Source organism: Neocloeon triangulifer, unplaced genomic scaffold, assembly GCF_031216515.1.
Source record: "Neocloeon triangulifer isolate White Clay Creek 2 clone unplaced genomic scaffold, ASM3121651v1 ptg000004l, whole genome shotgun sequence".
NCBI lineage: Eukaryota > Metazoa > Arthropoda > Insecta > Ephemeroptera > Baetidae > Neocloeon > Neocloeon triangulifer.
Window position 1 is genome coordinate 1,497,851 of NW_026775547.1, and position 23,126 is coordinate 1,520,976.

General features: G+C 34.3%; 1 protein-coding gene across 2 annotated transcripts in view; it reads right to left on the bottom strand.

Moving 5' to 3' along the window:
• Positions 1-23,126, bottom strand: part of LOC132193431 (lachesin-like) — a 109,070-nt gene that overhangs the window by 22,961 nt on the left and 62,983 nt on the right. For both annotated transcript variants that reach the window (XM_059614091.1, XM_059614090.1), the window contains exons 2-3: positions 21,368-21,455; positions 5,106-5,227 (exon numbers count right to left, since the gene is read on the bottom strand). In XM_059614091.1, the coding sequence (XP_059470074.1) occupies positions 5,106-5,227; positions 21,368-21,434 (189 nt within the window). In that variant the 5' untranslated portion in view covers positions 21,435-21,455. The remainder of the gene's footprint in view (positions 1-5,105; positions 5,228-21,367; positions 21,456-23,126) is intronic.

Here is a 23,126-nt window from a genome sequence, read left to right on the forward strand (position 1 = left end):
CAATGATTTTTATGATGAATTTATGTGAAATTATTGTTTTGTTTTAAACTAAATTCATTGTCAGTGCCGTCACTGCCGTCGTTATAATAATTTAAAAGGCAAGTTAAATTCGCGCCCATGGCTTTATTTTCTTATACAGAATTTGGAAAATGGCAGGCCAAAAAGTACTGAATAAAATCTGCATTGAAATTGCTTTTGAGATGCTTTAAATCTCAATTTTTCAGGGAACTTCCTAATTGTTAGAGCTAAAATTTTCAAGATTTAAGTCCCCCTTTTTAAATTATAGATGTTCACTAATCTAAATATCATAAAATTGGTCTGGATTTATTTGTTTAATGAAAGTTCATTTGGCTTGAAAGCTTTTACAATTACATAAATTTCACATAAAAATAACTATAAAAACATACATTACTATTCGTAACGCTAAAATTGCATACATTTTTATTTTCTCTCATTATAATTGAATTTGATTTTAATGTCATCGGAATATTTCAATTTTTTATTGTATGAAGTATGTCATAATAAGTTTACATTTATTTAATTAAAAATGATATTGTGATCTCAAAGTTTCTAATAAAAGCATTGGACAAATACTGCTTATAAAGTTCACCTTATTTCAAATGAATTTCAAGATATAAATTGTCATTTGATAGAGTTTGAGAAAAACAAAACAAACGATTTATTTTAAAATTCACCGGCAAATTGGAAACATAATTAACAGCTTATATATTATTATTATTGAATGAGATGTCAGCATTAACGTCAGATCTGTCATTCAAGAGTTTTTGAATATATTTTGTTGATAAGATATGATACAGGCTTTTTTGTACAATAGTCACCAAGCATTTGGTGTCTAATTTTTAAATAATGATATAGTTTTTAATTAATCAACATATAATTAACGCAATCAAGGATCTTTTGACAATATTTTCTAACAAATGGAGCTAACTTTTCCTAAAATATATTTATTTCTATACTTAATATTATAATCATATAATTATGACAAAAAAGATAAAAAGAACTAAAAATCTTCATTATATGAAAATTATGTATTATTTTTTAATAAAATTTAATAAACAAGTTTCAATTATTATAAATCTATTATTATAAAACTTTTTATTTAAACATTTTTGTAAATATTAACAAATGTTAGAATTTTAAATGCACACAAATAGACCTTTGGAAAAGGGGGTTGCGCCGTGAATGTGCTTTTGGAACGCGGCGTTGGTGCGGAATAATTAATAAACGAACGAACAAACACGACGAGACTGCAAAGCGCAATTGGACAAGCCGCTCACGTTCGTCCGACTCTTGGCAAAAAGCGGAGGGCGACGTTCCAGAAATAGAGAAAAGCTTTTCGGGCCGCGCGGCTCCAATTAATATAAAAATAAAACAAAATTGAGACTATATAGAAGGGAGGAACAATGGCGGGCGCGTGCGGCCAAATAATGTAAATTAATTAAAAAGAGCAAAGTGCGGGCGGGCGCGTGTATGTGTGTGTGTGTTGGGGGTGAAAAAACGGCGAATTTCGGACGCGGCCATCCATTGTGCGGCGACGTGCGGCGGCGAATCTGCAGCCGCTGTGGCGCACAGAAAACTTCATTTTCTGGCCCATTTAACGAATTAAGAATGAAATGTCACCCATTACAGGGTGATCCTCGACAGCGGCGACGCCGCAAGCGAGCGGTTTTAATTGCTGTCAGGGGGCGAACGACTATAGGGGTCTGTCTCGCTCTCTGCGAAGACAAACGAACGGCACCACTAATGAAATGACTCGGCGCTATTTGTTTGGCTGCCTCGATGTAAGAAATTCGCTAAATATTGGCACAACTAATACGAGGCGCATCCATAAATGGAAAACGCCCGCTCTTTTATGGCCGAGCAATATTGCTTTCAATGGCAGACGCGCAGCGAGGGGATTAGCTTTTGTTGCGCGATATTAGCCAGATTCGCCTCCAATTCTCAGAAAAAATTTGTTCGGCCGGTGATTTTTATATTCAGGAAAACGGATAAATTGGAAAAAAGAGCCGAAAGATCTGAATATATTGCCTGAATTTTGATGGAATACCTTTATTTTTTTTTTACAAGTGCTTGACTTTTGAGGAAAAGAGTCTCAAAAATATTTATTATTAACAATAATGGAGATAAATATCAGTATTTTAGTTTCCTTATTCGTTCGAATCCTCTAATATCTTGATCATGAATATAGATATAAAGTTTACAAAATTCAAGATTAAAAAATATTTGGATTATTCCTCAAAATAATCTCCTTGGTTTTTTTTTTTAATTTTTGGAAATAAAAATATATTTATAAATCTATGACCTAATTTTTAGATTAAATCAGATTAATTAAAACAGTTATATCGCAATTTCATGTTATTTTGCGTATTTTAGTATTTTTGAAATAATGCTCGATAAAATTTAATTCATTAAAAATAATTATTACATTTCTCACATAGTAAAAATTTGAAAACTGTTTTGAAAATCAATTTATATATAACTCAACGGAAGTGGAAAAAAACTAAAAATTTCTTATGCCTCAATTTGAGTATAAAATCCATCACAGCATAGTCAAGTCGCGTTATTTAAATTTCAAAACTGATGTGTTTTATAACCACAGCAAATTACAAATTAAAAAACCGAGAAATTATTACATCGAACTTGATAAAACACATAATAATTAGCCTGGTTCAAATTTTTGCTCCAAAGAAAATATGAGGCCTGCCGAATCACAAAGAATTTAATTTTTCCGCTCAACGTGTCTCAACACACATCTACACTGTAAATTTTGTAGCAAAATGTTTCATCAAAATTAAACTTTAAAAGCTGTTGTGAAATTTTATATATTACAATTAGCCTGATTTTGTGCTTAAAATGAGATTTAGAAATATATCCACAAAAAGGAAAGATTATATTTGAAAAATTAAACATCTTATTATTTGAAAATGACAAAAAATTACAGTTAATAGGAATAAAAATTCATCAAAATCAGTCGGAACGATTTTTAGCTGATGAGACCGTTTACAAAAATTTGATCTCTTCCAAGTAAAAATAATCAGCAATTTTGCGGCTCTCAAGCATTTCCCAGGTGTCGAGTTGACGACGGCCTGCGTCAGCGTTGGCACAAAAAGTGCAAAAAGTGGCTGAGTCAGTCGGCAGTCCGGACCTGGCCAATATTAACCGCAAGAGCCAGATGTGCGATGCAGCGAGATAAAATTTTACGGCGGCGATGAGTCTGCATCGGCCAATAATGGGGCGAAAAAAAATCACGTCGGGCGATAATGAAAACGACACAGAGACAGACAGAGAAAGGCCGACCATGGGTTTTTCCGAGTACAGATGTGCCGAGCGAGTTGTGTGTGTGCGTCTCCGAGACAGCTTGTAAGCCCCAGGCCAGACCGACTCGGAGGAAAAAGGCGCCTTGGAAGCTGCTGTTGGGAAAGAGCATCCTCATGATGTGCTTGCCATCCATCCATCCATCCACTCGCGAGCGAGCGAGCGACGAGGACACTCACTATATGTACCGAACCGTCTCTCGCTCGCTCTCTCTCCAGCTCGTTCGCATGATGGACTTTTGTTGTTATGATGGAGTTAGTTTTGTTGTTGATGGGTATCAGCAGCATATGCGCGCTCGCTCGGCGGTATTTAACATTCGAAATTGCCTTTTCCGGCAAAACAACCCTTGATAAAAGAATCCCTCCCCGAAAGGTCCCGTCGCTGCCATTTTTCTCCCCGAGCGTGGAATTTAAGACCGCTTTTGACAAAAATATATGCAAGCAGCCTCTCGAGGGGCCTTTTTTTTAAGTTGCAAAAGGAGGACAAAGACTTTCTCAGCAACTACTTTTGCATTATTGTTTTGCAAATATTTTAATATAGTTTTAAATTATAATATTATATTTTTATATTTATTTTAATATTATTCTATTTATATATATATATTTTTTTTTAAATTTCAATTTGGTGAAAAAAAATTTTAAAATATCAGGTGAAAGTCTTTTGTTTATTAATGTTTTACAAATTTTTAATTTTTTTTTTTATGTAAATTCATTTTTGTAGGAAAAAAATTGAAATATGAAGTAAAAGTTTTTTGGTACAATTTACTCTGCTGATAATGTTTCTGATATTCAAATTGACTAAGGTTATTAATTACATATTTTAAGCAGTTCCAAGTCAAATTGCAGGTCTTCATTTGATCGCTTTTGCAGGCTGCTTTTTTATTTAAAAAAGTCAATTTTAAACTTGGTTTATTTCCCTTCAAATGCATGAATTTTTTGACAATATTTTAAATTTTTGATAAAATTGCAGACTTCTTCATTTACTTACATAATCACAGAGATTAATTGAGTCAATCTGTAAAAATTTGGACACAATCTTATTTTTGCTTGATTGTGAGAAAGACCAACAATAAATCCTGTTATAACAAAAGCTCCTTTTTTAGCCCGGAACCTCTGATATTGGCGAGGTCGAAATGAAAAAAGTTTTTCAACTCTTTTTTTTTTTATAGATTCCGAGTTTTGTATGAAAATCGAACTTCAGGTGTGGAACTTCTTTCCCTCGAAGCCCGTTAATGCTATCGCTATTTTACTTCTGGGGGAGCGGCGAGTTCATTAAAGGGGGCCTCTCCAGACTGCGCCGCCGAACAATATTAAAAGCAGCAGCCACGGAAGCTGCGAACCTTATCTGCGAATGTACAGCGGCGAAACGGTGCGAGCGGAGGATCGGACGGATTTAAACTTTTTTCAATTCGAAAAGGTAAATCCCGGCGGCGAATATCGGATCGGCCATCTCGGCCGAGCCATCGATTCTCTTTCAGACTCAAATCATTATTTAGCGCCGTCAAACGGCGAAATTGAATCGCAACCTCTCGTCTCCCTACACTTTTCCGATTTCGGGGCTTCGACTTTTTCCTTTAACAGCTCACTCAATTTCCGGAGCCACTGCAATAACAATACTGAGGATGAGTTGTTTAGCGCGAAACCTTTCCTTTCCTCTCCCTCGTTGTTTTACTTTCCGTCTGTCTTTTTCCCCCGACGCGGGCAATAAAAAAAGTGTTCGTTTTGTTTCGCAAATAGAAACGAGACAATCAAAGCCAACTTGCGTCTCACCTTGTACTGGCCCAGGTGATTGACTACGCAGGTGAAGGAGACCTCTCTGCCCTGCGGCACGGTGTGGTTCTCGAGGGGCGCCAGAAACTCGGGCTCCAATTCTTGCTGGTGCGGGTACTGGCCTGAAAACAAACAGGCAGAATGCAATTTTGAGAGGGAGCTGGTCAAAAGAGAGTAAGACGCACGGGTACGAAAGCAATCAAAGTTTTACTTTGTGGCAAGGGAAATGTTTTCCAAGTGGCTCAAGAGAGGTAGATTTACTAATGTAAAAATAATCTTAAAAAAATTTTAGGCATTTCTACATATTTCATACGTCTAAAGAGGGAAAATTACATTTTCAGATTAAATAATAAATATAATCAGCTTAAAAAGTTAATACTTATTCTTTTACTTAAAAATTTTTATTTTTTTATTTTTTAGATCTTTTAAAGATTTACAGTTTTAGGAATGTAGATATTTATATTTAATAAAATTAATTTGAAAATATTAAATTATTTCACAGACAGAATTGAATGAGCTTGATTATAAAAAATTTCTTTAATAATCAATTGAATTTAAAAAAATTTATGTTGTTCTGAGATCATATTGTGTTAATTATACCCTACATTTCAAATGTATTATCAAGAAGGAAACAACGCTATTGCAAATCAATATTTTATTCGGTAACAATATCAAAGCTACGAAATGTGAATATTCAATGATTTATAAATTCAAATGAAGGAATTTTCAAGCAGCTGGAAATTTGAAAATATCTCTTTAATTAATGTGGAAATTAATTTTTTTTTCAGTTTAGTTCTTAGCACAGGCATCTACACACTAAACTTTTCATAACGTTTAATGTCAATTTAAGGCTAAGCTTCCCCATAATTTTAATTAGGAAAATTGAAAAAAAAAAATGAATTTTAAGACAAATCAATGCTGGGTTATGATTTGTGATTTTCCAATAGAAATGAACCGTACAATTTATAGTTAATACAGAAATCGATTTATCACACTTTATTCTCAATTTTAATTTAAATATCTAAATTTGCTAATTCAGATGCAGCAAAAAACATCATCTTTTTAAAGAAAGACATCGGTTTGGAATAAATAAAACGCGCCGAGACGAAGCGCCGCGTTGCTTAACAAGACTTTCAGACAGATTCAATGCACTACTTTGTTGTTTCGCCCGGCACACTTTTCTTATAATATATTCCATCTGATTTCTCAAGCAGCTCCTTTCCTGATAAATATTGATCGAATTCAACTGACGTTTCCACTCGACTTGTCAGCAGACGAGTCTAATTTGGCTGCACGGATGTGTTTGTTTTTATTCAAGAGCAACGAGAGAGAGCAGCGACGTCGGTGCATCGGCTGTGATTAAACAGCTAATGGAGTGGAACAAGATCTGCCAAAGATAACACACACGCACGCCGACTTATTAGCGCCGGATATCGGATTACACGCCTTCAGTGGCTGCTTTTCCGCCACTAATCTTGTTATTTGCGCGCACTCGTTCGGCTAAAGGGTGCGCCGCCGCCCCGCCGGCAAAAAACCCACGGCTTACGACGACCTAGACGGAAAATCGAAAATCAAATCAAACATCCCGTCGCAATCACTTAACTCGGCCACTTATGGCCTGCTTCAGTTTCATCTTAAACAATGTAACATGGAAAAGTAACAAATACGGTGCAAATTGGGAATAAATAAATAAATTCAAAATATTTTTAACTAACGCAGTGGATGAAAAGATATACGAAAATGATTCTCTGGAATTTTTCCCCTAACTTTAAGGCTCCTGCTTAAGGAGAGTATGTTTAATTTTGTAATAAACTTTAATGAAAAATTAAAAATTTAGCCTATATTTTGTTTACTAAAAGTGGCCACCAGTGCCAAGATTCTCTCCAAAATTGATTCCATTTTTACTCTTTTTTAGACTTTTTGTGAAAGAAATAGTTAAATTGAAAATTGATAATAAAACCTTATTATAATAATTTTGGAGTTTCTAAATTTCTTCTTAAAAAAAGTTTTTTGTTTGCTTGTTAAATGTTTGCCACTAGATAACATGTTCCTAATTCACTCTTCAATAATTGCAAATTTAATCAGATTTTGAAGCAAAATGTATTATATTGATTGATAAATGTTACTTTTGAACATTATTTAGAATGTAAATAATATTGTAGTTTCAGCTTCAATAAAAGTTAAGTGAATGAAAAAAAAACTAGTAAATTCCGGTTTAAATTCCGGAAAATTCAAAAGGAATATTTTAAAAAATTTTTGCAATAGAAATTTAATTTTTTAGACGGAAGTTTTGGTCACAATGTAGCTAATTTTAAAACTGGTTTCACGACTAAAAATTTGTAATTATTTGAAGATTTAAGGCAACTAAATGACGTCTTTTGCCAAAATTTGCAAGTCCGTGACTGGAAATTCTCAAGAATATTATAAATGAAGTTCTTAAGTGTGACAATTTTCCCCGTTTTTCAATGTATTTTTTCTAACACAAAGTTTTCTACTTCTTTGTGCGAAACTAGCCAGAAATCAATAATGCATGGGGAAGTAAGTGCAAAGTGCACTCGTGTCTTTAAGGGCTTGAGTGATGATGAAAACGGTTGCTCTTTATTTGCGGCTATTATTCGTCGTGTGCGCGAGGTACAAGTGCGGCGCGTGCTCGATTGAAAGCGGCGGCTCGGGTCTGAAAACGCGCCGCTCTTGATTAATAGAATTGTGCAGCGAGCGAGTCGCTCTCTCGCTTTTTGCGCTTTTTATTCCGCACTCTCTGCACCGCACGGTTCTCTTTCTCCGGCTGAAATATCGCTCTCGCGAATACAGATTGAGTCGCGAGCGAGCGAGCGAGCCAGCCTCACTCTCCCTCACACACACACATGCTTTTCGCTCTACGAGGCCCAAATCATTCCGACGGCGACGGGCAAGCGCGCGGCCTGCATCCTAATGACCCCCGCAGAGCAGCTGCATATTTGTTGCTCTGCAAAATAACACGCAATTTTCGCGCAAATATGCACAATCGCCGTCGAGCGAATAATGAATGTGTTCTGCTTTCACTGGGTTGGCGCGAAAATCGAAATAATTTGATTATTTTGTATTAGTTTTGTTGAGCAGGCTGGTAAAAAGTTTATTTTTTTCCAAAATAGATGAATTTTTAGGCTCAAATTTAAATTTTCAGATAATATTTATTTATTTATCACTGTCATCAATCATATAATTTCAAAGTAAAATCCTTGAGATGATTTTGATTTCAAATTATTGCAATTCTGGACTCCTTAAATTTATTGGAATCTCAAATTTGGATTGTGTCCGAGGATTAATAATTTTAACTTTTTGTACTAATTTTTAAATTTTAAAGATTTCGCTTTTCTGGTTCTTTACATTTATAACAAGCTGGGCCCGCATCCGGGGGACAAGGAGCAGCCCAATATCCAATCAAATGTAAAACATTTTAAAGCATCAATTATCATTTATTTTTTATTAGAAGAAACTTTTTGTAAAAAATAGTTTGTCATAAACTGGCAGTTTTTAAAGCTGACGACGACGAACCAAGAGCGCACACTCTAAATTTTCAATCCGTGTAAAGTCATTCCTGCTTTAATTTCATCAAAGTAACTTTAGCAAGTTTAAATGTCAAAATTATCTGTTTGGCCGTCATATAACTCTCAGTTAACTTCAAACTTTGAGAATTATTAAAAAATTTTACTAATTGTAATACAGGCTAATCGTACAGACCAATATATGTATGTTAAGTCAAGTATCTTTATTATTTAAATAAAAGCGTACAACATGACAATACTCCAGAGCTGTAGAATTGTTAAGAAATAATAGAAAGTCGTTGTGTACAAACGCACATGACTTTTATTTATTTCAAAAGAAATTGTATTTAAATTAAAAATAAAACTTGGCTACCTGCAAAAAATTTAAAATTAAATATCTATTATTATTTAAAAAAAAAAACCATAAATAAATATTTTATATTTTTATCATTTAAATTTATCTTAAGCGCTTTAATTTTATGATCAGAATTAAATTTAAACTACTTATTTTTAACATGTATTATTTTCATTAAAAAAATTAATTTTTTCCTAAGTACTTAATAAAAAACACCATAAATTGTTCATGTATTTCGTCCACAAACGGGCAAGGTGTCGTTCTCAGTTGAAATGGCGATCATCAAATTGCAAAACAATCACAACGAGAGCGTGTGTGTTCCGCCAATGCATCACACTCTTTCAACTGCGCCGTTTGATAAATTCGAATTTCACAGTTCATTTATCGAGCTAATAAAAAAGCACCGAATCCGTACACAAACGAGAGCAGCACACGCGGGAAATTTAATTACCGGCTGATTTATTTGCAGCGGCGTCGTAAATTATTTGGCAGCGCGCGGGAGAGAGCATTTTTGCCAGATTATTATTGTTGCACTGCACGAGAGGAGGGAAGTGAGTCGGGCACTGGGACGGGTATCAGGTGCGCTATCGCGGGCCAATAAAACGTCGCTGCAAAATGAGTTTTCTTGCAAACTAACTTCTTAAAAGTCGTCGTCTTATTCGCCGCCGCCGCCGCGTCTTCATTTGGCCGCCCTCGTTTTACGAGCAACAATGATGCGCCCTCCGCAGGGGCCATTTTTATATTATGTATTATTTTTTTTTCATCCGGCGGCGCAGTTTGTGATTTGCATGTGAAGCATGGCGCGGCGTGCAGATGGCCTAGCTGCTCTTTCCTTGCGGCTGACACTTTTTGCGCCCGAAGAGAAATTCGCCCGAGCCACCGCGGTGACAGTGAGTGACAAGTCCATGTGCTCGCGGATGCAAATAGCCGAGGCCATTTTTATTGCTCACTTTGTCATCGGAAAAAGAGGAGCGGCAGGCGAGATTAACAAGCGGCACGTTATTTTTCAACCGCAATTAATGCTTCCAAAGAAAGCGCTCTGCTTCCTTAAATGTTTCCGCCGCCGACATGTTCTGCTTGACAAATGAATAAGGAACGACTCGACGTTGATGACATCAACAGTGCCGGTTTCGCCAAAAGTTACATCCCCAAAACGTTTGCATCCTTTTTTCATCAAAATATTTAATGTGTTTTTAGGGAATGAACAAAAATTAAATATGTCACAATGCATCTCATTTGAAGTAGCATGCAAGGAAGTTATTAGTCAGAAAACAACCACTTTATATTTCAATTTAAAAAAAATCAAGGCTCTTTTGTAATTTTATATTTGACAAATTAAAAATATACTGCAAAATTCAATTTTAATATTTAATAAGAGAAAATTAATATTCTTATTATAGAAAAAGTAAAATATTTTAAATTAAATTAATCATTTTGGGTATTCTGCGTTTCAACCGCGTTAATAAAATTTTTAAAATGCATTATTTTTATTTTGTTTTTTAAAGTAAGATTTTTCACGCATTCTGCGTTCTTTTAATGATGGTAAATAAATTAAAAGTGATTTCTCTGATAATATTCAATGAGTCAATTCCCAGAGGAATTAATCTTTTTACAAAAAGGGAAGCGAAAATTTTCTCGTTATTCCAAAAAGTACAGTTGATATGTGTGCTGGCCTCATTTGTGTTTACTCAAACGGCAAACAAAAAGCTGAAAAAAGTATCCTGCCAGTTTTACGAGGATACTTGAAAATCTGCAGAAAACTCGCAAGCACCAACTGCCAAGGGTGCAATTTTTCCCAACTAATTTATACAGTACTGCAGAGATATTGATCTAAATGTAGAATATCTAATTATGTTATTGCCGTAGAAATAAATATTATTTATTATTTCTTTAAAACAATTTGTTACTATCAATAGTTTGTTCGTTGGAAAAGGTTCAATTTCGAGTTTGTTATAGGGCAATTAATGAATGGAAGTTTTTATTGATCCGATGCCTTTCTAGGCATTCCCTGAGATGATTCCTGACTGCAATTACCTGCAATGTGTATTTGGTCTGTGCGTATTTTTATCGCAAACCTTAGAACCCAGTGTGTATTTGATCGCAAAGGTTCAATTTTGAGTTTTTGTGCCGGGGCAATATATGGATGGCCGTTTTTATTGATCCGATGCCTTTCTAAGCATTTCCTGAGATGATTCCTGACTGTGATTACCTGCAATACGTATTTGGTCTATATGTATTTTTATCGCAAAAGTCCCTACCTTTGAACCCAGTGCGAATTTTGATCGCAAAAATTTAATTTTGAGTTTTTGTGCCGGGGCAATATATGGATGGCCGTTTTTATTGATCCGATGCCTTTCTAAGCATTTCCTGAGATGATTCCTGACTGTGATTACCTGCAATACGTATTTGGTCTATATGTATTTTTATCGCAAAAGTCCCTACCTTTGAACCCAGTGCGAATTTTGATCGCAAAAATTTAATTTTGAGTTTTTGTGCCAGGGCAATATATGGATGGCCGTTTTTATTGATCCGATGCCTTTCTAGAAATGATTCCTGACTGCCATTACCTGCCATAGCACCCTTACTAAAATTTTGAATTCTTTTTTACGAACAGTTTGCTAGGAACGAATGCTCTCCATTAAGTTACCGTTTTTCCTCTTCCTTGGTCACAAGGCATTCTGTGACAAAAATGTATTTTTTGACAATTTCGATTACAAAGGCTTCTTGTTTGGTTGTTGGAAAGGTTCAATTTCAAGTATGCACCAAGGATTGCACCAGAAATTCCACTTTTTCACTCTTTCCAGTTGTAAAAAAGCATAGATGATGCAATTAACCAAGTTATTAAAATTAACACGCATGTTTAAATGGCAAAAATTTCAACAATTTAAATAAAATAACAGTTGATCTTCGTCTAAAGAAATTTACGTATAATTAAAAACAACTGGGCAACGAGTGCGTTTCGCAAACTGCAAAACGCAATTCCGCGAAGAGAGAGCACCGGCGGATCCACTTTTGGAACGCAGCCGTCTGGAATTTCATCATTGCGGTGAGAAGAGAGAGGCGGTGAAAAACAGCGCGGAAAACAACATTCTTTTGATATTAAATAATTGGCAGCAACTTTTGCGGGGCCGCTGCAGCCGGCCGCGAAATGCTTTGCAAAATAAGCATCTGGCGGTGGCGGCCGGCGAGCGAGCGACGACCCATTTCAGAGTGTCAGCGCGGCGAGAAAGGGCCATCCATCCAGGCATAATCCAGCCTTGAAGTGGCATTAAAGGTGAGCCCGAGTGATCTTTTGCCGACTCGATGGTTATGATAAAAGTAGCGCACGCCGCCGCCGCCGCCTGCTGTTTATATTCTGCTCGGGTATTAGAGTTGCGGAGGCGGCGCGGAATCGCGCGCTCTAATTAAATCTGGCGAGAGAGAGCGAAACGCAGATTATTCATGTACACACCGTATGCATGACACTAATATTTGTCTCGCTGTTAAACGCTGCTCCTCCGATTGTGGAATTCAGTCGCTCAGATGTGCATTTTGAATCTTGTATAATTAAATCTTGTCGTTGTAAGAAGTCGAAAAGAATATAATCAAAGTTTATTTTTTAACCATTTTATAACGCGTCAAATGATCACGACCCTTTTTTAATTTTAGTTAGGTAAAATTAATTTAAAATTTCTCAATTTAAATCCTCGACACTTAGTTGCAATGGCAAACAACCAATTTTCACTTTCACAATCTTATGAACCATGCAGCGATAGTATTTAAATATATTTATTATAAAAAAGTGGTTTAATAAAATATAAAAATAACCACGTAAATCATTTAATATGACAAATAATATTATAACTTTTGTAAAAAAACAAAATAATTAAAAAATGTTTGTTAAGTGTTATTTTAGCAGTTAATAAAATTATATTGTGACATATGACCCTAAACAAATGTACTTTTAATTAAACACTAAAATAAATATGTATGATATTTAAGTACATCAATAGATATTATTATTACTATAAAATAATAAAAACCACCTCAAATAAAGAGAGAAAATTAAAAGTAAAATTTTCATACCGTGACAAAATAATTACACATTAAAAAATAATTTTACTTAGCATTAATTATTGAAATTAAGAATATAAATATATGAAATTTAGCGTGGCGGTTCTAGTTCATTTTGATTTTTGAGAAAAAATAAAATCCTAAAATGTGGCTATTTATCAAACATGGAATTAAATTAGTAAAATTCATTTCAAGCCATCGTATGAAAAGAATTAATGTAAATGAATTAAAAAAAGTAAATTTAATGCCATCCTTCAGTACCTATTCAATGTAATTATCGCTTTAGACATGAAAAAAAAAACGACCATTCTGTTTTTCATTTTCAGATTAAATTTTAAATGGTGAATCATTCTAAAATCCACGACCCCGTGTTGGTTAATTGCAGTACTAACGCAGGCAGGTACTTTTCTTATTTCCACGTTCATTTGCATATTAATGAAACGGTCCGTGAGAGAAAACGTGGGTGAGCAAAAGCGAGCGAGCACCGCCGCCCCGGCAGGCGTTTGGATGGAGCACACATTCAAAGTTATGCAACTCGCTCGACGCATCTGGTGAACGCGTTGCATACTCTCTTAATATTCTATTCTCTTGAAGAAAGTAAGTGGAGCCCGTGCGGTCGTTTGAATAAATTTCAATGAAGATTCCAAATAAGTGTTAAGGGTCGCTCAAAACGGAGTGATTTGAAACTTCGTTAAAGTGAAATCCTAGTTTGTTTGAAAGATTTTATGGAAAAGTAATAAATGAAACAATTTCATACTATTATTTATTGAGAATTTCACAACTTCTTTACCCCTTCTAAATAAAATTGTTATAAGCTTTTTATTAAATCAAATAAAACGAATTAAAAATCATGAAAAAAATCATCACTAAAAAGGACTAAAAATAATCACTTATTTTGCTATAAAAGAAAACCCTACTGACATCGGCACTTATTGATTAAATTACTTTAAAAAAAACGCCAATAAAATGGAATTTTAATACCAAAAATAAATTTTTTTGAAATTAGGAGTAGAGATGCTTTCCAACGCATCTCCTTGACTTAAGGAAGTTGCGGCTGCACGTTTCGAGAGCAGCTGAATCGCTGAGCAGCCATCTCGCGGCGATAATTTGCTTACAATTAGCGAAGCCTCAAACGCGGCGGGCGCGAGATAAAAGTGACGAAACTTGGCTGACTCACAAAGCTCGTTCGCTCGCACGTCGGGCGAGCGGCGAACGAGCGCTTTGAGCTAATTGCCAAGCGAGGGCCGTTCATCAAGTCACTTGCGATAAATCTCTGCTGCTAATAACCCGCGCTCATTCATAAATAATTTCCAGCGCAGCCTCTAATATTTTAATGGTAACGTCTTGAGCTCGCTGGAGCGCGGCTTCGCCCCAATATTTCATGTTGCGGTGCGCACGAGAGCGGCACCGCGAGCGTGAACCGGTCCATAGCTCACAACGGGTTCCAGTGAGGAATTTCAAAATTATCTCCATGTATTTTCTCAATTCATCGTGGCAAATGTTGCTTTTTCAACTCAAAAAATTTGAAATATTGAATTCTGTTTAAAATTCCATCGTATTATAGCAAATACAGATATTTTAAACAATAATAAAATTTTGGATCCACTGTCATCAGTCATCGAGAAACGATATTTATATTAGCTTAGCTATTAATAGTGTCATCAGTGGCTTATACATATTATAAAAATTTTTTATTGAATATATTTTACACAATAATAGACTACATTTTTTTAATTTTAATCTGTATATAAAAATTAAATAATTCCTAAATAAAAAGTTATTGTTTAAACATAATAAAATTTTTATCTACCGATATAAAATACTTTTTTACTTAATACGAATCAAACAATTTTTAAATTATGTGTTTTAGATTTTAAAGTTTTTTAAAAAGGCAAATTTTGCTTCTTTAACTTTCTTTTAATAAGGATGAATCTTATCAAATTGGTTGATGAAAAATTAAGATTTTAAAGCGCTTCAAGCAATGCTCTGACTGAATTCTCAGTTTTTATTAAAATCAACGATCTGCGGTAAAAAGGGCAAAACTATAAAAACTCTGCTTGCGCTGCGCTGAATCATGTGTTGATGCGGCTCTTTCATTTAATTTTATAGCTTATTTTTTTATTTTAAAGTGCTTCGAGTTTTGCTCTGGCTGATTTATCAATTTTTAATAAAATTAAAGATCTGCGGAAGAAATGGGTGAAACAAAAAAACTCAGCTTGCGCTGCATTAAATCATGTGTTCAGGCGGTTCTTTCACTTAATTTTAAAACTTATTTTCTAGAATCCATATGGATTAGAATTAGATCTCCGAAGAAAATATTTTGCTGAAACTTAAATATTTTTCTCAAATTTTTCAATTTTAAAATTAATGTATTAATTAACTACACTATGGAGGAGATTTTTTAATCTGTGCTGGACTTTTGATGCATATTCAATAAATAGAAAAATTATGTAAGACCACAGTGCACAAATACATAAATTACACACTTTAGGTACAAAATTTTAATTAATTTCAATAATTCATGTTAAAACGCGTTAAAATGGTAATAAATATCCATATTCATCATGATTCCTAGTTTTCTCTCTCTAAAATCGCAGAAAAGCCTTGAAGGTTTGAATAAAATAAAACCTTCCAGGCTTGTCAACATCTGAGCCAAACGCAATTTATTATTAATTTTTTTCAATCACCTGACTGTATAACGAATCCGCAAACGTTGACAAAAAAATCAGAGCGTTGTCAATCAAGAGGGATCGGCAGTTCGGAAGCTAATTAAAATGCAGCTCTCGGTTGCCTTCTCGAGATTTACTCCGGAGAGGAGCAGACAGCTGCCTGCATAGCACGGCGAACAATTTATCTTTGCCGGGTAAACGACTTTTAAATAAGATTGTTCCTGCTACATGCGAAAATCGTTCGAGTAAAAACGCCCGCCTATTGAGATGGAGCTTGATGGATTGCAGTCTGCCGGCTAAATGAGATAGAAAATGACTCACAGTGCGCCATTCAGCCCGTTCGCAGCCGCCGCCGACGGCCGGAATTTTCCCTTTATCTCAATTAAGATTGCGCCGCGCAACACATTAAACACTCCCTCCCTCGCATCCACTCCAAATGTAGCGGAATTTCTCCAGACGATTTTTGCTCGCCGAGGAAAGAGAGCAAAAAAATAAAAAGAATATCACAATCCCAGCTTTTACTCGCGAGCATGTGTTCAAATGGATTAGGATAAATTATGAGATGCGCAGCCATAAAAGCAAGATGGAAACAGCATTGTGAGTGCTTTTGCTGTCCGTCATTCACATGCAAAACTAAGTTGATGGATGATGCGTTGTAAAATTTTTAAGAATCCCCTGAATATTTTTTAAACGGGATCAATATTATAGGCTTAAGAAAAATTGTTTTAGCTAACAAAAGGATATAAATAGGTGCTTTTACGAGAAAACGCTTGATTATTTCTGCAACAAAATTCAACGTGTTAAGCATTTTGTTGATGAAATTTTATTGATTATGTTATTTTTTCTGGAAATTGGTTATTTTAGATGAAAACTTTTATTTCAAAATAATTGACGAAACGTAAAAAATCTAAAAAATTGATGATATTGACAAATTTTTTCCCCGTCAAATAGAGGGATTTAGGTTCTTGTAAATCTTCAATTTTAAAATATTTTTCTTCTTAAATCATATGAAAAATTCAAGATTTCAGAGAATTAATTAAACTATAGAAATCTCCATAAATTTGAAGAACTCTAAATTAAACTATTTTTGGTTGAGGTCGATCTTTGTTTGAATCAACTCAATTGAGCAGATTTACCTAAGCCATCCTTTGAGAATATAAACGCATTTAAAGCTTCGCATTCATCAAACGCTTACTCTCACAATTCACTTTCCGGAACTATTTTATTATTTTAAAAATTGATGGCCAAAAATTGTCTTTGTCTGTTCGTCGTCAGCCGGCCGCAAAACTGTGCAGAGAAACTCCTTCATTATTTTGGGTGCGACCAGAGTTATTGAGGAATCTTAATTGCGCAACCAGTTTGCATACAATTAATTAAATAAGCGGATAATTCGCCGCTACAGCCGCTCGACGCGCACAATTTTACAGCCAGACACATTCCTTCTGCTCGACTCGCTTCGCCCGAATGGGACCTGCTTTTAACTATTTCGTTTCGCCCATTAATTAAATCTGCGAGCAGCTGCCCTTTTTGCAGTTTGATTTAAAGTTCGCACTGACGCGTGTGGAATAATAGAGAAGACGAAATTCCTTCCAAGAAAATGGAACGCGTGACTAACAATTACGCACCCAAAGGACCAATCTCGGAACAGATTTTTCACTGAATTTCTCATTTGCAAAATTTTTAATCTTTTTTTTTGTTTAATATTTTTTTAACAGATTATTAAAAGTTAACAATTTATATAAAATTATATTTAAATTAAATTTCAATTGCAACTTTTTATTTTATTTTTTTGCTTAAATAGTTTAGATAGGTGAAAAACGTTTGTGTTTTGTTTTTGCAACAACGCATGTTTCTTTATTATCAATATTATCTTTAGTTTGAAATAATTCTTCATTAAATAAATAGAAATCAACTCGTAGAGCTTAAAATAAAAACTATCAAATTTGAAAATTGTGCTGGAGGGATTTTTTGCTATCATCAAATTTTTTCCTAAAAAAAATTGATTTTTAAAATTATTCATTTTGTTTTGAATCCACATTTTTACAGATGCAGCTGACTTTCTCGAGTCCAAGAAACACGAAAGATATTCAAACTAGCGGAGGATGTTGACGAGTATATTAGATATTATTACAGAGAGGGTTGGCATTGTCGTATAGTAAATGCGTTTACAAACAAATTATGTTTTACAAGTAATTTGCTCTCATTTCAATCCGCCAAGTTCAGATGTGCTGATATTTAAACTTTTAGATTTTTAAAATAACTTATAAGGATCTGATTTATAACAACTCTATATATCCCCTTGTTATTGGAATTCCGGCGTCGAAAATCGTACCACGGACGTCCTTTCGGCATCTCGTCGCAATAAGAAGATTAATTTCCTCCCCGTTCTTCTTGAGCGATTCAAACTTGAAGAGCGATCGCGAATTGCGAAACAAAAGCCCCGGTCGCACGAGGGGAGGAAACGTCGGCTCTAATCACTCGCAGGTGAATCGCTCTCGGCGCGTGATGAATGGAGTTTTAATCCCGCACTCTCGACGCGATTATTTGCCTATAACTGCGGCGGTGATTGGGAATTAGCGTGTTTGCTGGTCCCTTCAACTCTGCCTGCAGCCTGCTGATAAAGAGACGAGTGTGTGTGAGAGAGAAGGCACGGCCTCCGATTGTCGAAGGCCGTCCTCAAAAGGCGCTGATATGGATTGATTTTAATAGGCCTGCAAGGGTTAATAAAAATATCTAAAATATCCATTTATTTCTAGAGCGTAATAATTTTTTGTTTGTTTGGGTTTCAAATAGAAAAATTATTCATTTAAAATTAATACATTATGCTAATAAGCCTCAAAATTAGGTCGAACATCAAAAGAGTAAAATAGTATTACAATCTGTTATTTTCTTTCCATTAAACATTTGAGTTGTGTTTGTATTATGAGATGCTGATTATTGCTTTGATCGTCTAACTAACAAGTTGCATACGCTGAACATAGGCCAATGTGATGATGATTGATGATTTATTTAGGTTTGAACTATAATTTGCTTTAATTATTCTCAAAACTTTAATTTCAAAAACTAGCATTTTTGTTTAACAATTTTCTTTCATTTTCTGTAAATAAAATCTGTCCCATCAAAATAATTAAACATTTACAGCTCAACTTTCTATCATAAACTGAGTTTGCAAAATAAAATTGTAGGTTAGTTTGACCTTAAAATTTACATGGGAACCTTTTGTACCTAAAAAGTGACAAATTTACTTATGGGAATTCCATTTTACGTATGGAGGGCGTGCATTGTCGCAATTTGTAGCACAATTTATTGAAAAAAAAAAGTTCGTGATATGAAGATTTAAATAAATAAGTATTTGTTTTATATGAAAACTAGCTTGTATAGTACTGTATATTTATTTTTTTACAATTTCAAAAGGTTTTCATTTTATTTTTTAATATAATTTTCAAGTTATAACCCTATAATTAATAAATATTTATTATTATTTATTTTATTTTGGAATTTTGTATACTTGAAATGTAAACAAAAAGGTATCACAAAACTTTTGATTATTTTTTTTCATTATATACTTGTAATCCCAAAACGTAATATTTGACAGTAAATAAATGAAAATTTTCTGCAATGCGCGTGTTTATTTCGATCGTTAATTTTTTTCTCAACAAATATTATTGAATCAAAAAAAATATTAATCCAATTCAAAAATAATTCAATATGAAATCTTATTTAATAAAAATGCTCATTGATTTCTTGCGTTTTAACAAATTAATCTGTAACATCAAACTGTCCTTAATCTTCAAAATATTGGAATTTGGCAGATCAATAAGTAATATGCTTCATATTTGAGAAACTTGAGGAAACAAAGCCTCCGTCTTGAAATGAGAAATCCGCTTTCCGTCGTCGGCAGAGTGCAAATGATCGCAATGTGTCGCACTCTCTTTGGCTTTAAAGCCGACTTGCACCTCTCGAGGCTTCTTTTGTCGACGGATTTTGACGAGAGATGCAGCTATTTTGAATTTCAAAGGCGTCGCGTTTGATATCGGTGGCGGCGGCGGCGGTTGTATCTGAAAATGACACACACTCACACGCCAGTGCTGATGGCATGTGGCGTGCATTGATTTTTTATTATTTGCATCGCGTATCACACGAAACTCGCCGGCCGCCGCAAAATTTCCAGCGCCAACCGCTGCACCAGATGTTGCATTAATGTGTCCGACAATCAGGCCCGGCACCTTTTTTCCCCGCGCTGGTTTTGCTCCGATATATATGTCCGTATGTGTGAGCGCCCGATCGATTGGCCAAAAATTAATTCGCGCGGACGCTCCATCGAACGTTCGAGGTGGACCAAAATTGTTTTTCAGCACGCCTCAATAGCCTGATTTTCCGAGTGAAAAATTGTCGGTGGTTTTTTATGAGGTCCCTCCCTCCTGGCAAAATCAAAGAGATTGTGTAGGATTTAATACTTGATTTGGTGACTTTTAAATAGAAAAATATAATAAATTTAAATTAATATGAATTTTATATAATTTTTCTTTTAAAATTAAAGAAGTTCCACAATTAAAACCATGAACAAGTGATAAAATAATAATATGCGTAATGAAAATGTTGAAAAATGCAACACAAAAAGTATGAAAAAATGTTTAAATTCTATAGTAAAACAATTCAGAAAGAAATCTTCCGCAAGCTCAAATAAGGGCACAGGCCGGTAATATGCTTTCTCTTGGCCTGACAAAAAAAATTAAAAATGTACTAAATAAAGCAAATAAACGTTATTTATAATAATGATAACTAAAATAATATAAATTAGGAGACAAATGAGGAATTATTCAATTTATAAACAAATTATAAAAAAAAATATCTCCTTCAGGGCCCCTTTCTATTCTAAAATTATGATTGCTTGTGACTTCATTCAAGAATTACATTTACATTCACAATGAATTAATTAATGAAATTTGAAAAGCATAAAATCCAATAAAATCGCTGTATTAAAAAAGGTGCTAAAGTTTTTAATTTTTTTATGTTCGGTTTCAAGGTTTTTCATTTATAAATTTATATTTTTAATTTAAGTAAAATTCCATGCTAAAAAAATTTAATACAATGCTTATTTAAATCCAAACTGGCAAAAATTTCGTTTACATTTTATCGTATTTTGCTAAATGGAAAGAAAAATATATACCAAGTGAGATAAATCTCGGCAAGTGCATTGGCCAACAACACTGCTTTGTCATAAACAAGGTTGTACTCTTTTGTCGAAGCACCCAGCATCTTGTGCAGTTTGTATTTAATCGCCCTGGTGTTGTCAGACGCAATGTAGCAAAGAGCACATTTTTCCACGCGCCGGGATTTTATTATTATTTCCAGACGGGCAGGAAAGCATGGCCGCCTCTCTTTATTTCTTGTTAAGGAGCGATCGCTTGACTGGCCGCTGGCCAATATCTGCGAGCGCAGCTGGCTGGCGGCGAACGAAACACACACTCCGGACAAATTATCGGATGGGTTTAAAAAGAAAGGGTTGAGTCGAGCCATTTGTTGCACTGCCATAATCGCGCGCGCTACATAAATTCAGCGGCTTTTCATTATTTTCCCCGGGTCAAGGCTTGATTTATATTTAATAAAAAAAAAAGGGAAGCCAGCGCTGGTTAAGAGAAATTGAATCGAATTACTCACCTTTGACTAGCGGCATCAGGGACAGGCAAAACACAAGAAGAATCCGACTTCTAGTATGAGGCGGCATTTTTGCTGCTGGCGATCACATCTGCAATCAGACAAAAATAAAATAAAATAAAAGGTATTTTTAAATTCAAAGAGAGTTCTGTCAAAAACAGTTTAAGATTTTGTGACAGTCGGACTTGCCAAGATCATAAATTATTAGATTTTATTTTATATTTATCAATGAAATTATCAACATCATGTGTAAGACTGCTTCAGTTCTATTTCTAATTCTAACCAATAAATTGAGTGATGATGATGATAACCACAAATATTTCCATATATATTTTTTTTTAACTGAAATTTATACATAGAATAATGTAAATAAATTATAAATCGAAAGTTGAAAATTTTGTAGTAGAATTATTTTAAGAAAAATTAACTAAATAATAATGATTTAAATAAAAATAAAAATAAAAATTTAAAAAAAGTGATAAAATTAAAATTTTTGTTCAATAAAAATAGTAGTAAACGTTTTTAAACTAATTTAATTTTATATTATTATATGTATTGGCTACTTATGAAAGTACTAATTTATCAATGATCCGATCTATGATTCCAAATTAATTTTAATTTTAAAACGGAAAATCGCATTAAATTCACAAGTTAAAAAATATTTTCGTTTTGCTGAAAGTCTCGTCAGTCGCTTTGATAAAAACAGTTAATTTTTTACATATCATTGAATTGTTAACTTAAAACAATATTGTAAAAAGTCACAAATATTAATTAAAATTATTGCATGACAATTTCATTTTTCCCTTGAGAACGTCTAAAAAGTCTTTCATTTGGTCTGTTTCAATTGAAAATTAAAGAATTAGTGATTTTAGCTCCTTGCCCATTGTCGTAAAAATCACCTTCTTCATGCAGAAAATATGCTTCCGTAACAGTCTCACAATGAGCTGGTCTGACTCATAACATAATCAATTAGATCAAAGATAAATTGCAGGAGTCGTATTATAAAAAAAAAAATCAATCATAATTATTAAAGTTTTTGCATCAGCTTGCAGTATTTTTCCTATTTTAGATAACCAAATTTTTCAGAAATATATTAATTAAACTTTTTCTAAATTTTTTGACCCTTAAATGTCAGATAATTAAGTTGAGTTAAGCCCGATCGCTTCATTTCCTTGATCATCTCCTCGAGTGTCAACTTCTTCAAAAAAATATTATTTTATTTTTCATTTTTAACATATTTTTAAGAAATTCATCAAAACAGTAATGAGTAAAAATCTATAAATTCAAAGCTGATCATCTGTTAACGTAATTTCTAACTTTTGGGGTTGAAAATTAATTAAAATTTCCAATATATGCCAGAGGTGTTGGTACCCCTTTGAAAGATATTGACACTTTGTCGGATGCACCTGACCATAAATGCAATTAAAAGCGGTGGTCTGACGCAGTGCGGGGGTCGGGAAGGGTGCGAATTTTGAAAAGTGGTGGTGGCTCGCGGCGGTGCAGAAACGGCAATGCATCTTGTTTGTCTATTATTTGTCACTGGGTGCAATATTGAATGGAGAGCGGCGGAGAAAAGATGAAGTGGACGCGCGGCGCTTTGGTGTTTACAGGCGGATCCTCCATCACTGTCAGGAGATGCCAATTTGCGGCAGCTGTGCCCTTTCAATGAGAACGAAGAGCCGCCCCAGCGACAAGTTGCACCCCTAACTCCAGCGGCACCACCATTTCTCCTTTGCCTGCCAAAACAAAAACACTCCTCCGA